Here is a 16,502-nt window from a genome sequence, read left to right on the forward strand (position 1 = left end):
CGAGGAAATTTTGATTAGTGTGTTGCTTGTGGTTAGTGTACATCGGTTACAACGGGACATTATAGGATGCGCATCTGGGCTCAGAAGGTGCAGGTGGGGTTCGAGCGGGATAAAGCGAAGTGATTCAGTTTGGAAGGTTGAACTTGAAGGCAGAATACGGGCTTAATGGCAGGACTCGTAGATGTGTGGAGGAACAGAGGGATCACACCCTTAAAACCCTCAGAATTGCCGCGATACTGGAATCTGAAGCAACACATGTTTCGGGGCTGAACGGGTTCCCTTTCCTCCCTCGGATGCTGCCTGACCTGCTGAGTTCTTACAGCAGTTCGTGCATTCCCACACTGCAGCACCAGCCGTCCCTTGTGTCTCATTTCCAAGAGGGGGAGGAAGGTCTGAGGCAGATGAAGGTGGACACTCCATACGCCGCCGTGCTCCTCCAGGAGTTCGTGTGTGGGCACCGCGAGAATTATGAAAAATGAACTACGATAACCACAATGCCTAGGGGGGAGGTGGGTCCGATATCAAACGTTCAGAGGCTGAGCATCTTGGGAGGTGTAGTACCAGGTGGAGCTACAGGGATCGGAGGAGTTGAAGCGAGGAGACGGGAGGGGTCGGTGGACCACAGGTCCCGGCAGGCGCTGTGAGGCGCCGGGCGGCCGGGTTTTGGTTCAATCGGGTTCCGGGCAGCTTCTCCTCTCCGCCCCAGCGCCCGCGGGCTGCCAGGGCGCGATCGCCATCAACATGGCGGCAGCGAATAACCCTCGGAAATTCAGCGAAAAGATCGCGCTGCACAACCAGAAGCAGGCTGAGGAGACGGCCGCCTTCGAGGAAGTGATGATGGAGCTCAACAACTCGCGGGTAAGAAGCGCGTCGGGTCGGTCCCGGGTCGACAGCGAACCATCAAACGGAGGGCCGCGGCCTGGCTAGGCCCCGGGCTCTCCGGTCACTCCCACGCCGGGGCCCCTGAGAGTACTGGCGCGACCAACTTCGGGTTACACACCAAGTGGGAACGCCCCTGTCGCTGTATAACACTGAGGTACAGTACCGAGGGGGACGATCTGTCACTGTATAAAACTGCGGTGTCGTATTGGTTGGGGCCGATCTGTCACTGAAAAGCACGGGATACAGGATCGGTGGGGACGGATCTGTCACTCTGTAACACTGGGTCACAGTATCGGCGGGGACAATTCTGTCACTGAAAAATATGGGGTACAGTACCGGTGGGAACAGGTCTGTCACTGTATAACACTGCTGTACAGTACCGTTGGGAACGGATCTGTCATTGTATAACACCCGGCTACAGTATCGGCGGGGATGGGTCATTCACTGTATAACACTGAGCTGAGCTACAGTGCCGTTGGGGACGGGTCTGTTACTGTATAACTCTGCGTACGGTACCAGTGGGGACGAGTCTGTCACTGTTTAACACTGGGTACAGTACCGGTGGGGATGTGTCTGTCACTGTATAAACCGGGGTACAGTACCTGGGGATGGGTCTGTCACTGTATAACACTGGGGCACAGTACTGGTAGGGATGGGTCTGTCACTGTATAACACTGGGGTACAGTACCGGTGGGGGAGGGTCTATCACTGTATAACACCATGGTACAGTACTGGTGGGGGAGGGTCTGTCACTGTATAAAACCGGGGTACAGTACTGGTGTGGGAGGGTCTGTCACTGTATAACACCAGGGTACAGGTCTGTCACTGTATAACACTGGGGTACGGTACCAGTGGGGATGGGTCTGTCACTGTATAACATGGGTACAGTACCGGTGGGGACGGGTCTGTCACTATATAACACCGGGGTACAGTACTGGTGGGGATGGGTCTGTCACTGTATAACACCGGGGTACAGTACTGGTGGGGATGGGTCTGTCACTATATAACACTGGGGTACAGTACAGGTGGGGACGGGTCTGTCACTATATAACACCGGGGTACAGTACTGGTGGGGACGGGTCTGTCACTGTATAACACCGGTGTACAGTACAGATGGGGACGTCTGTCACTGTGTAACAATATGGTACAGTACTGGTGCTGACGGTACTGTCTCTTTATAACACCTGTGTACGGGAATGGTGGGGATGAGTCTGTCACTGTATAACACTTGGTTACAGTACCTGTGGGGACGGGTCTGTCACTGTATAACACCGGGGTGCAGTACCTGTGGGGACGGGTCTGTCACTGTATAACACCAGGGTACGGTACCGGTGGGGACAGGTCTATCACTGTATAACACTGGGGTACAGTACTGGGGGGAACCGGTCAGTCGCTGTATAACACTGGGGTACAGTACTGGTAGGGGCAATCTGTCACTGTCTAACACCGGGGTACGGTACCAGTGGGGACGGGTCTATCACTGTATAAAACCGGGGTACAGTGCCGGTGGGGACGGGTCTGTCACTGTATAAAACTGGGGTACAGTGCCGGTGGGGACGGGTCTATCACTGTCTAACACTGGGGTACAGTACCGGTGGGGACAGGTCTATCACTGTATAAAACCAGGGTACAGTACCGGTGGGGACGGGTCTGTCACTGTATAAAACCGGGGTACAGTGCCGGTGGGGACGGGTCTGTCACTGTATAAAACTGGGGTACAGTGCCGGTGGGGACGGGTCTATCACTGTCTAACACTGGGGTACAGTACCGGTGGGGACAGGTCTATCACTGTATAAAACCAGGGTACAGTACCGGTGGGGATGTGTCTGTCACTGTATATCACTGGGGTACGGTACCGGTGGGGACGGGTAAGTCACTGTATAACACTGGGGTACGGTACCGGTGGGGACGGGTAAGTCACTGTCTAACACTGGGGTACAGTACTGGTGGGGATGGGTCTGTCACTGTATAACACCAGGATATAGTACCAGTAGGGATGGATCTGTCACTGTATAACACTGTTGTACACTACCAATGGAGACAGCTCTGTCAATCTGTCACACCAGCGTACAGTACCAATGGAGATGGGTACAAGTCTCTTGCTGTATAACACTGAGCTACAGTACTGGTGAGGACAGGTCTGTCATTTTTACAACGAGAGTTCAGTACCGGTGGGATTGGGTCTATCACTTTATAAAACCAGGTTACAGTGCTGGTTGGGACAGATCTGCCTCTGTATAACACTTGGGTACAGTACCATTGGGGACGGGTCTGTCACTGTATAACACTGGCTTACAGTACCGGTGGGAACGGGTCTGTCGCTGTATAACACTGGGTTACAGTTCTGATGCGGACCGGTCTGTCACTGTATAACACCGAGGTACAGTACCAGTGCGGATGAGTCTGACACTGTATAACATTGGGGTACAGTACCAGTGGGGATGGGTCTGTCACTGTATAACACTGGGGTACAGTACTGGTGGGGACGGGTCTGTCACTGTATAACACTGGGGTACAATACCAGTGGGGACGGGGCTGTCACTGTATAACACTGGGGTACAGTACTGGTGGGGACGGGTCTGTCACTGTATAACACTGGGGTACAGTACTGGTGGGGATGGGTCTGTCACTGTATAACACTGGGGTTCAGTACCAGTGGGGATGGGTCTGTCACTGTATAACACTGGGGTACAGTACCAGTGGGGACGCGTCTGTCGCTGTATAACACTGGGGTACAGTACTGGTGGGGACGGGTCTGTTGCTGTATAATACTGGGGTACAGTACTGGTGGGGACGGGTCTGTCGCTGTATAATACTGGGGTACAGTACTGGTGGGGACAGGTCTGTCACTGTATAACACCGAGGTACAGTACCAGTGCGGATGAGTCTGACACTGTATAAAACTGGGGTACAGTACTGGTGGGGATGTGTCTGTCACTGTATAACATTGGGGTACAGTACCAGTGGGGATGTGTCTGTCACTGTATAACACTGGGGTACAATACTGGTGGGGACGGGTCTGTCACTGTATAACACTGGGGTACAATACCAGTGGGGATGGGTCTGTCACTGTATAACACTGGGGTACAGTACTGGTGGGGATGGGTCTGTCACTGTATAACACTGGGGTACAGTACCAGTGGGGACGCGTCTGTCGCTGTATAACACTGGGTACAGTACTGGTGGGGACAGGTCTGTCGCTGTATAACACTGGGGTACAGTACCGGTGGGGACGGGTCTGTCGCTGTTTAGCATCGAGGTATAGTTCTAGTCGGGTCGTCCTTTCATTCCCAGCAGGCGGCGTGGCATGGCAGTTGTGGCCTTTTGGATCTGGTGTTACTTTAATTCAAATTTTTTAGTTTACTTTTAAGGCACAATTTTTGATTAGGGCACATGGATAACAGAGCGACTATCTACCATCGCCAGATACTGCTACAATATAGAGATCGCCCAAAAACAAACCTTCATGAAGATCTGCCGGTTAAATTATGCGACCTTGGCTTGCTGAGCGGATCAGGCCTACAGTCCTCGGAGTTGCCTGATGCTGGTGGCCAGAGGTGGGAACGTCGTAAGCGGTGTGCGAGGAAGTGGAAGCGAGGCAAGCGGACAGGAGTCCGTGCCAGGCAAAAAGCAAACCCTGGCCGGCCGGCCCTCCCGTCCATTCTGCTCTCCAATGTCCGCTCCCTGGGCGATAAATTGGACTACATCCAACTCCAACGAAATACTTGGCGGGAGTACAGAGTCTGCTGTACGTATGTTTTCACGGAAATGTGGCTCACCGATGGAATCCCGGACGCCGCCATTCAGCTGGATGGGCTCGTCTTGTTTCAAGCAGACAGAGATGCAGCTCTCTCCGGTAAGACTCGCGGTGGTGGCTTGTGTGTTTACATCAATACGGAATGGTGCAAGAACTCTGTGCTGGTTTCCAGATACTGCTCATCGCTAGTGGAGTTTGTGACTTTTAGATGCAGACCATTTTATTTGCCACAGGAATTCACCACTGTCCTTATAGTCGGTGTCTACATTCCCCCCAGCGCTAATGCTAAGGGAGCACCTTGTGAACTGTATGGGGCTATTAGCGATCTGCAGAACGCACACCCTGATGGACTGTTTATTGTCGCCGGAGATGTTAACCACGCGAACCTTAAGTCAGCGCTCCCCAAATTCCATCAGTATATGGACTTTGCGACGAGAGGGGAGAACGCGTTGGATACAAACACAATCATTCCCGACGCGTTCCGGGCGGAGCCCCACCCCCACCTCGGTTACTCAGACCACATCTCTGTTATGCTAATCCCAGCATACAGACCACTCGTCAGGCGCTCCAGACCAGTTCAGAAGCAGGTGAAAACCTGGCCAGCAGGAGCCATCTCTGCTCTTCAAGACTGCTTTGAGCACACTGACTGGCACATGTTCAGGGAGGCTGCAACCAATGGCGACTCTACCAACTTAGAGGAGTACACGGCATTAGTGACTAGCTACACCAGCAAGTGCGTCGATGACATCACTGTGGCCAAGACCATCACTACATGCGCTAACCAGAAGCCATGGATGACCGCGGAGGTGCGTGCACTGCTGAGGATCCGTGACTCCGCCTTCAGAGCAGGTGACAAGGCAGTCCTAACAACAGCGAGGGCCAAACTGTCCAGGGCCATCAGAGCGGCAAAGCGTGCACATGCCCGGCAAATCCACAGCCACTTCCAGGACAGCGGTGACACGCGACGCATGTGGAAGGGCATTCAGGACATCAGCAACTACAAGACAACATCACCTGACTGTGATGGTGATGCCTCCCTCCCAGATGTGTTGAACAACTTCTACGCTCGTTTTGAGGCGGAAAATGACGTGGCGGCGAGGAAGACCACCCCTCCTCCAAGTGACCAGGTGCTGTGTCTTACCGTGGCCACTGTGAGGAGAACCCTGTGCAGGGTCTACCCACGGAAGGCTGCTGGACCAGACAATATTCCTGGCAGAGTGCTTAGGGGATGTGCAGACCAGCTAGCTGAGATTCTCACTGAAATCTTCAACATCCCCCTGAGCAGCGCCGTCGTTCCTACGTGTTTCAAGGCCGCCACCATCGTCCCCGTGCCGAAGAAGTGTCCAGTGTCCTGCCTCAACGACTACCGTCCCGTTGCACTCACATCCATCATCATGAAGTGTTTTGAGAGGCTCATCATGAGGCTCATCAAGACCCTGCTGCCCCCCTCACTGGACCCCCTGCAGTTCGTGTACCGTCCCAACCGTTCAACAGACGACGCCATTGCCATCACCCTCCATCTGGCCCAAACCCACCTGGACAAAAAAGTCATGTATGTTGGAATGCTGTTCATAGACTTCAGTTCAGCATTCAACAAAATCATTCCTCAGAAACTGATTGGAAAGCTGAGCCTACCGGGCCTGAACACTTCCCTCTGCAACTGGATCCTAGACTTCCTGACTGGGAGACCTCAGTCAGTCCGGATTGGAAGCAGCATCTCCAACACCATCACACTGAGCACGGGGGCCCCCCAGGGCTGTGTGCTCAGTCCACTGCTGTTCACTCTGCTGACCCACGACTGTGCTGCAACACACAGCTCGAACCACAGCATCAAGCTCGCCGATGACACGACCGTGGTGGGTCTCATCAGCAAGAACGATGAGTCGGCATACAGAGAGGAGGTGCAGTGGCTAACGGACTGGTGCAGAGCCAACAACCTGTCTCTGAATGTAAACAAAACAAAAGAGATGGTTGTTGACTTCAGGAGGACACGGAGTGACCACTCTCCGCTGAACATCGACGACTCCTCCATAGAGATCGTTAAGAGCACCAAATTTCTTGGTGTTCACTTGGTGGAGAATCTCACCTGGTCTCTCAACACCAGCTGCATAGCAAAGAAAGCCCAACAGCGTCTCTACTTTCTGCGAAGGCTGAGAAAAGTCCATCTCCCACCCCCATCCTCACCACATTCAACAGAGGTTGTATTGAGAGCATCCTGAGCAGCTGCATCACGGCCTGGTTCGGGAATTGCACCGTCTCGGATCGCAAGACCCTGCAGCAGATAGCGAGGTCGGCTGAGAAGATCATCGGGGTCTCTCTTCCCGCCATTACAGACTACTACACCACACGCTGCATCCGTAAAGCAAACAGCATTATGAAGGAGCCCATGCACCCCTCATACAAACTCTTCTCCATCTGGAAAAAGGCACCGAAGCATTCGGGCTCCCATGACCAGACTACGTAACAGTTTCTTCCCCCAAGCCATCAGACTCCTCAATACCCAGAGCCTGGACTGACACCAACCTACTGCCCTCTACTGTGCCTATTGTCTTGTTTATTATTTATTGTAATGCCTGCACTGTTTTGTGCACTTTATGCAGTCCTGGGTAGGTCTGTAGTCTAGTGTAGTTTTGTGTTGTTTTACGTAGTTCAATGTAGTTTTTGTATTGTTCATGTAGCACCATGGTCCTGAAAAACGTCGTCTCATTTTTACTGTGTACTATACCAGCAGTTATGGTCGAAATGACAATAAAAAGTGACTTGACTTGATTGTGTTACACCTAATCAGGATGCTGGCATTGAGAGAAGGTTCTAGAGATAGTTGGGCGGAAACTTGTGTGGGTCGAGGTGGATTTGCCGGGAGCTGTGAGGAAACGAGGGAAGATGGTTGAGAGCAGTATCTGCACAGATCAGGGTTTGGGTGGTAGAAACATCCCAACTTCCCGGTTTTATTAGTATCCCGGTGATATTAGTCCTACATGCACAAAGTTTGAGAAAGGTGGTTTTGTCACCGCTGAGTCCAGTGGCTGTTAGTGAGGAGCTGGTGAGCCGTGTTTCTCGAGATGCCCGGTAAAAAGGGGTTATTTTTGCAGGCTCGTCTGAGATTGGATTCACTGAATGCTGTGTATTTGCTTTAAGAACTGATTAAGTGGGGTGTGTGTTTAAGCCTGTGTCCGGGAAAGTGGTTAAGATTCGTTATTATGGATGCCACAGCGATAAGTGTTGGTGTGATTCAAAGAGATCACCTGTAACTAATGCTTGTGTTCTGAGCGGGTTGCATATCCGCAGCCCAGATGAATTGCTGATCAGAGTTTTAAGTGTGGTTTCAGTATTGGGGGAAGTTACAATCATGGAACGTCAGTTTGACCAAGCAGCGGGCAAAGGCGTTGTTTTAGTTGAGACTGGCAATGATATGATGGGAGTGGATCTGCCTGGTATGACTGGGGCTCCTGGAGAAGTAGGGCCATGGGCCGTCCGTACTTTCAGAGAAGAGGGGAGTGTAAGTGAGGCTGCCAGTTTGGAAGATGAGTTTCCCATAGCTGAGGGTGGAGACTTTAAAGACAAATTGCTCTCCTTTCTGCGAAGTGAGGAAAAGGAGTTGTCTAATGGGAAAGGTCTCCTGAGTTCTTCAGCAGTTGATTTAATTTCTGAGCTCATTTTGGCTATTACATCTGTCTGTCTGTCTAGGTACCATATCCAATGTGGATGTTGGTGACCATGGTTTTCCATATAGATCTATCCCTCGTTCTTTGGATGACTTCTATTTCCTTGATGTGTAGCCACCTGGTTAGGCTTTTGATGTACGTAAGCTGCGGTCTTCCTCTAGGTTTGCTCCCCTCGATCTTTCCAGAGAGTATGAGTTTTACTAGTTCATCTTTCCGCATGATATGTCCTAGGAATCTGAGTTGTCTTTCTCTTATTGTTGGTATGAGTGATGGAACTGCTTGGGCTCTTCTGAGAACTTCTTCATTTGATGTGTGTGTGGTCCATGATATTTTTAACATTCTCCTGTAGAACCATAATTCAGCTGCTTCTAGTCTCTTTTCCATTGCTGGAGAAATGATCCAGCATTCACTTCCATAAGTCAGGATAGAATAAATGTAACACTGCAGTATTCTGTTTTTAGTGTACATGCTCATCTTTCTGTCTGTTAATATGGCCTTCATTTTTTGGAAAGCTTCTTTTGCCATTGCTATTCTGTATTTGATATCTGTGTCGCACCTGCCATCACTTGTTATTAGGCTGCCAAGATATCTGAATTTGTTGACTGGTTTGATGTTTGTATTTCTGATCTTGATCACACATTGTGGGATGTTTGTCTTTCTGGAGATGACCATGCTTTCTGTCTTCCTGGTGTTGATTGAGAGGCCGCTGCGATTACTTTCTGCTGCCACGATAGTGAGTAGTTCCTGAAGTTTTGTTTCCGAGTCAGCTATTAGTACGATGTCATCAGCATGTCTGATGTTATTTATATTATGGCCTCCAATTGTGAATCACTATTTCATTACTGGTTGATAAATGCAGAAGTATATCTGCGGAAAGCCAAAGTTATTGTCGGCTGGGGTCAAGCTCACAATCGATGGGGAAGAAGAATATGTGACTTGGGCTGAACAGACATCTCAGTTACTGGGTGAATGGCAGTTCTCGGACAATGTGAAAAAAGCTTAGACAGGTAGAGAGCTAAAAGGGGCCGGCAGCTGATATAGTGAGGTTCCTCAAGGCAAAAATCCATTAGCTACTTTATACTTTATACTTTATTGTCGCCAAACAATTGATACTAGAACATAAATCATCACAGTGATATTTGATTCTGCGCTTCCCCCTCCCTGGATTACAAATCAATAGTAAATATGAAAAATTTAAATTATAAATCATAAATAGAAAGTAGTAAAATGGAAAGTAAGGTAGTGCAAAAAAACCGAGAGGCAGGTCCGGATATTTGGAGGGTACGGCCCAGATCCGGGTCAGGATCCGTTCAGCAGTCTTATCACAGTTGGAAAGAAGCTGTTTCCAAATCTGGCCGTATGAGTCTTCAAGCTCCTGAGCCTTCTCCCGGAGGGAAGAGGGACGAAAAGTTGGCTCGGTGGGTCGTGTCCTTGATTATCCTGGCAGCACTGCTCCAACAGCGTGAGGTGTAAAGTGAGTCCAAGGACGGAAGATTGGTTTGTGTGATGTGCTGCGCCGTGTTCATGATTTTCTGTAGCTTGTTCCGGTCTTGGACAGGACAACTTCCATACCAGGTTGTGATGCACCCTAGAAGAATGCTTTCTACGGTGCATCTATAAAAATTAGTGAGGGTTTTAGGGGACAGGCCAAATTTCTTTAGTTTTCTCAGGAAGTAAAGGCGCTGGTGGGCCTTCTTGGCAGTGGACTCTGCTTGGTTGGACCAAGTCAGGTCATTTGTGATATTGACCCCGAGAAATCTAAAGCTTTTGACCTGTTCCACTTGCGCACCACCGATGTAAATTGGGTCGTGCAGTCCGCTACTCCTTCTGAAGTCAACAACCAATTCCTTCATCTTGCTGACGTTGAGGGATAGGTTATTGTCGTCGCACCATGCCACCAGGTTCTTAATTTCCTCTCTGTACTCAAACTCATCATTACCCGAGATACGGCCTACAGTTGTTGTGTCATCAGCAAACTTATATATTGAGTTTAATGGAAACTTAGCTACACAATCATGGGTGTACAGTGAGTACAGCAGGGGGCTGAGTACACAGTCTTGTGGGGCACCGGTGCTCAGAGTGATTGTAGAGGAGAACTTGTCCCCTATTGGCTACATTGGCTAATTACCTGAAAGCTCTGGATGATACTTTTCGCACTGCAGAAAGTGCAGCCAATCTTAGGCAGATATTTCAGGAGGAAGGAACGAAGCTGCTGCTCTGTTTGTGCTACAAAAGGGGCATTCAGCTGTCTGAGAGAAATTGCTTGAGTATGGCGCGCTGTCACATGTTGGGATTGCTCTACGCATTCGAATGACCCGCAAATGCTCCCTCCTCCATCTTTTACCGAGTTACTCAGAGAAGTTAGAGGTGGAAAATGCAATAGGGGAGTGGGAGTCTCCGTCAGCAGGGCACAGTCTTCGGTAGTAGCCTGTGTTGCTGAAGCAACCACTGATGCCGCACAAGCGGGGATTTTGCAAGATGTTGTGAAAGATCTGAGGGCCGGGGTATCTCGGATGATATTGGTTGGTGCTGCTGCCAAGCCTGGCAAAACCGATAGAAAGCCGGACCCACTGGTGGGACGTACCAATGCTACTGAACAGGGTCTCTTAACCAGGGAAGCGACCGGTATTTTCCGTTACAACTGCGGAGAAGGTGGACATTTCAAGCAGGAGTTTGAAGGACAGGAAAATCTTTGAAAAGTAAATCAGCCATTAATCACACAGAGAAGAGGTAAAACTACAGAAGGACCCAGTGAAGGAGCAGGCTGGCGTTTTGGAGAGGATACGTTCCTATCAGTGTATCAAAGGAAATATCAAAGTACAAAACAATATTCCTGAAGGTTTAGTGGGACCAAGCTCTGATGTATCCTGAGGAGACTGAGGTTCTTTAACATCTGCCGGACGATGCTGAGGATGTTCTACGAGTCTGTGGTGGCCAGTGCTATCATGTTTGCTGTTGTGTGCTGGGGCAGCAGGCTGAGGGTAGCAGACACCAACAGAATCAACAAACTCATTCGTAAGGCCAGTGATGTTGTGGGGATGGAACTGGACTCTCTGATGGTGGTGTCTGAAAAGAGGATGCTGTCCAAGTTGCATGCCATCTTGGTCAATGTCTCCCATCCACTACGTAATGTACTGGGTGGGCACAGGAGTACATTCAGCCAGAGACTCATTCCACCGAGATGCAGCACAGAGCGTCATAGGAAGTCATTCCTGCCTGTGGCCATCAAACTTTACAACTCCTCCCTTGGAGGGTCAGACACCCAGAGCCAATAGGCTGGTCCTGGACTTATTTCATAATTTACTGGCATAATTTACATATTACTATTTAACTATTTATGGTTATTACTATCTATTATTTATGGAGCAACTGTAACGAAAACCAATTTCCCCCGGGATCAATAAAGTATGACTATGACTATGACTGTGACAGATTGAAGATGTTTATGCCAGGGCATAAGTTTCTCAAGTTTCATTATAGAAGGTTCTCAAGTTTCTTTATAGAACCTTTTACAACTGGTTTTTGATGTATTCACCATGGATTCACTTGAGATTTTGGGGCTTAGTACTGATGAGCATCTATACGATGGTTACTTGACATTGAAACTAGAGTTTTTGAAGCAGATGTTGGAGTAACTGAGACTACTGATACACCAGTGTTGGTCTGCCCGTGTCCGGTTGAAAAGGGTGGAGCTTCCATTCTTGTGGGGACAAACACTGCCGTTGTGAGAAGGCTGCTGGGAGCATGCAAGTAGAGAAACATAGAAACATAGAAACCTACAGCACAGTACAGGCCCTTCGGCCCACAAAGCTGTGCTGAACATGTCCTTACCTTAGAACTACTTAGGCTTACCCATAGCCCTCTATTTTTCTAAGCTCCATGTATCCATCCAGGAGTCTCTTAAAAGACTCTATCGTTTCCTCCACCACCACCACCGCCAGCAGCCCATTCCACAAACTCACCACTCTCTGCGTAAAAATCTTACCCCTGATATCTCCACTGTACCTATTTCCAAGCACCTTAAAACTATGCTCTCTCGCACTAGCCATTTCAGCCCTGGGATAAAGCCTCTGACTATCCACATGATCAATGCCTCACATTATCTTGTCCACCTCTATCAGGTCACCTCTCACCCTCCATCGCTCCAAGAAGAAAAGACTGAGTTCACTCAACCTATTCTCATAAGGCATGCACCCCAATCCAGGCAACGTCCTTGTAAATCTCCTCAGCACCCTTTCTATGGTTTCCACATCCCTTCTGTAGTGAGGTGACCAGAACTGAGCACTGTACTCCAAGTGGGGTGTGACCAGGGTCCTATATAGCTGCAACATTACCTCTCAGCTCTTAAACTCAATCCCACAATTGATGAAGGCCAATGCACTGTATGCCTTCTTAACCACAGAGAGCCAATGCACCGTATGCCTTCTTAACCACAGAGATGGAGAGAATCTTTTGAAAACCTTGTCCATTCACCCTGTGTTCAGAGCTGCTTTTGAGAAGGTGCAAGTTCCTCCTAAGCAGGACGATGAGCAGAAATGAGGAACTGTGTGGTGCACCCAGTCTAAACCTGTCATGTTACGTCTTAGAGGAGTAGCTAGGGTGACAGGAAGCCCTAAGTTTGCCAGAATGTCGAAGGAATGGAAAAGGAGATTAACAGAGATGTTGGGATGTGAAGATGCGTTTTTTGCTGATGAGTCTGATGCTGATTATGCCAGGAGAGTACCTGCCACACTATTCTGACAGAGGTCTCACCAGCGGGGTTTGAAGATGTTTAGCAGCACCTGCTTACACTGAAGGAAACTAAGTTCAGTCACAGAGCAGGGAAACCTGAGACGCCAGAAGACATGAGTGGTAGATAGGGGGAGGCTCCCTCCAGCAGACAGGAAGAGTCACAAGGGGTGGTTGAAGCTATAAGAGCTGAAGATGGAAGAAGGAAGTCTCAGAGAGTCAGGAAATGCCAGATAGACTGGTGTATGATGCACCGGGAAAACAGTGTCACATCTATCCCCAGAGTGAGATGTGTCATGGCCATTTACAAGTGGATTGGAGGTCCCAACCTCATGAAATTCCTTTGAAAACTCTGCTGATGGGTTGATAAATCTCAAAGTCATGAGGACATGACTATTTTTAGTGGGGTGGGGGGTAGTGTAATGCCCTGGCTGAGATTTTACTGCTAATGCTGTAGGGTATTTTAATAGTTTTCTGTGGAAGCAGTGGTTTCTGCTGATTGTTTAGGTTTCAGGAAGAGACAGGTCTGTCACTGTGTAACACCGAGGTATAGTACTGATGGGGACAGGTTTGTCCTGTAAGACATCGGGGGTATAGTACTGGTGGGGAGGGTTTGTCACTATCAAACACATGGATACAGTACTGGTGGGGATGGCCCTTCTCTTGTCTGGATAATCTCACGATCTCATTCTCATTGAGGCACCTGTATTTGACATTGTATAATGGCCATGGCTTTCATCCACTGGGTCTTGATGATTCTGGGTTCTTGCTGATGGTTGGATTGAATTGGTTTTCTTCTGTCTGCTCAGCCTTGCTCGTGTGTGTGTGTGTGTGTGTGTGTGTGTGTGTTTATGTGTGCTTGTCTGTGTCGTGTGTATCTGTGTGCCTGCACGTGTGTGCATGTGTCTTTGTGTGTATCTGTGCATGTGTGTCTGTGTTTGTGTGTGTGTGTGCATGTGTGTGTATCTGTGCCTGTGTGTGTGTGTGTGTGTGTATCTGTGCCTGTGTGTGTGTGTGTGTGTGTGTGTGTGTGTGGTGTATATGTGTGTGTGTGTGTGTATCTGTGCCTGTGTGAGTGTGTTTGTGTGTGCATGTGTGTGTCTGTGTCTGTGTGTGTATCTGTGCCTGTGTGTGTGTGTGAGATTTATATTTGTCATGTACCTGTACACACGTGTACACTTTGCCTGCCCACTTAACCTTGTCCTTTTCCATACCCCACCCTTCCAGTTACAAGCTCAGAAAGTGCACCAGCTTCGCCTGTCACAGACACGAGGGCAGTATTATGGAGGCTCGCTACCGAACGTCAACGCCATCTCGAGCAACACTTCTGAGTTCCAGGTACCATACCTCTTCGTCACTAATGGTTGCTCTGATGCACCTCCCGAACGAGACTGAATCGGGGGTCAGTGGCACCTCTTGCCTCCGCTCAGCTCTAGGGGTCTTCAAACCTTTTGCTAAGACACTCTCTGACCTCTGCTGCTGGACCGCCTGATTTTCTAAACAATTGAATGTTACACTTTTTAATCACCTTACAAACCTTTAGCTAACTTTCATCAACACAAGAGATTTTGCAGATGCTGGAAACTTTGAGCAACACACACAAAGTGCTGGAGGAACTCAGCGGGTCAGGTAACAAATATGGAGGAGAATAAGCAGCTGACACTTTGGGCCAAGACCTGTCATGAGGAATGGACGGGAAGGGGGCTGAGAGGGTGAATAATAGGAAGGGGGTGACGGGAGGGGTACAAGCTGGCAGGTGATACGTGAGACCTAGTGAGGGGGAAGGTGGCTGTGTGGGGGAACGGTGGATTAAGTGAGAAACAGGGAAGTGATGGGCCGCTGAGAAGAAGAGAAGGGCTGAGTGGGGAACCAGAATGTGGAATGGAGAAAGAGAAGGGAGAGTGATTGATGTTCACGCCATCAGGTTGGATGCTACCCCTATAGATGTCACCCAAACTGCAGAGTTCCAACAACTTTTTCCACTTGTTTTAGCTCACTTTGCTTTTTCATGAACCACTTAACTCTACAAAAGTTACTAACTGATAACGTGCTGATGTTGTAACATGAAAATATTTACCTGTTTGTTTTATGTACATTAGAATTTTTATGAATAAAGTATATTTTGAAACAGAAGGGAAAATTACAGCAAAATTTTCAAGGTTGTTTTAAGGGTGTGCGGAAGAGGAGAATTTGATGAGGTTAAAGGGAGTGTGGGGATAATGGGGTCCTGTTGAAATTTAAGGGAGTGTTGGGGAAATGGTGTCAACGGTGAGGTTAAAGGGAGTGGGGGAATAGGGTCACGGTGAGGTTAAAGGGAGTGGGGTGAATGGGGTCACAGTGAGTGTTAAAGGGAGTGGGGTGAATGGGGTCACGGTGAGGTTAAAGGGAGTGGGGAGGGGAAATGCGGTTACAGTGAGGTTAAAGGGAGTGGGGCGAATGGGATCACGGTGAGGTTAAAGGGAGTGGGGCGAATGGGGTCACGGTGAGGTTAAAGGGAGTGGGGTGAATGGGGTCATGGTGAGGTTAAAGGGAGTTGGGCAAATGGAGTCACGGTGAAGTTAAAGGGATTGGGGAGGGGAAATGCGGTTACAGTGAGGTTAAAAGGAGGGGGGTGAATGGGGTCACGGTGAGGTTAAAGGGAGTGGGGAGGGAGGGGAAATGGAGTTACGGTGAGGTTAAAAGGAGTGGGGTAATGGGGCACAGTGAGGTTAAGAGGAGTGTTGGGGGGAGTGGGGTCCCGGTGAGGTTAAAAAGTTTCTGCTGCCCTTAACTGGTCTCTGCCAGGTTCCTTCCAAAGTGGCAGACTCATCTGAAGAAAACAATTCAGTGTAGAGATTGCTAATATTCTGTCCGGGAAGCTGCTTGAACGCTGTAATTAAGGTGCTCACTCAGTTTCACTGGAGAGGGGATTCCCACGGACAGTTACGATTCACGAGCACTTGCTACATGGAGAGGTTGGACAAGTGTTTGGGTTGTTTTCCCTGGAGCGGCAGAGGCTGAGGGGGGAGAGCTGACTGAGGTTTATCGCGTTATGAGGGGCAGGGACAGGGCAGGCTCTCCTTTTGCCCAAGCACAGAAATGCCAATTGCTAGAGGACGTGCATTTAGATGAGAGGGGGGAAGGATCAAAGGAGATGTGCACGGCATGTTTTTTTTTAGATTATGAGGACACTCAGTCCTCTTTTATTGTCATTTAGTAATGCATGCATGAACAAATGATACAATGTTCCTCCAGAATGATATCACAGAAACACAAGACAAACCAAGACTAAAAATCTGACAAAAACCACATAATTATAACATATAGTTACAACAGTGCAAAGCACTACCATAATTTGATAAAGAATAGACCAGTTTTAAACAGAGTGGTGGGCGCCTGAATGGGACGGTGGTGGACGCAGATACAATAGAAGTTTTAGAGAGGCTTTTCGACCGACTTGGGATGGGGAATGGAGGTGTATGGCTCAAGGA

At 49.2% G+C, this 16,502-nt stretch overlaps 1 protein-coding gene across 3 annotated transcripts in view; it reads left to right on the forward strand.

The window, feature by feature from the left end:
- Positions 1–550: 550 nt before the first annotated feature.
- Positions 551–16,502, forward strand: part of LOC134342999 (CREB-regulated transcription coactivator 2-like) — a 51,579-nt gene continuing 35,627 nt past the window's right edge. For all 3 annotated transcript variants that reach the window (XM_063041783.1, XM_063041785.1, XM_063041784.1), the window contains exons 1-2: positions 551–858; positions 14,260–14,370. In XM_063041783.1, the coding sequence (XP_062897853.1) occupies positions 742–858; positions 14,260–14,370 (228 nt within the window). In that variant the 5' untranslated portion in view covers positions 551–741. The remainder of the gene's footprint in view (positions 859–14,259; positions 14,371–16,502) is intronic.

The sequence above is a fragment of the Mobula hypostoma genome, chromosome 2 (assembly GCF_963921235.1).
Source record: "Mobula hypostoma chromosome 2, sMobHyp1.1, whole genome shotgun sequence".
Classification (NCBI taxonomy): Eukaryota; Metazoa; Chordata; class Chondrichthyes; order Myliobatiformes; family Myliobatidae; genus Mobula; species Mobula hypostoma.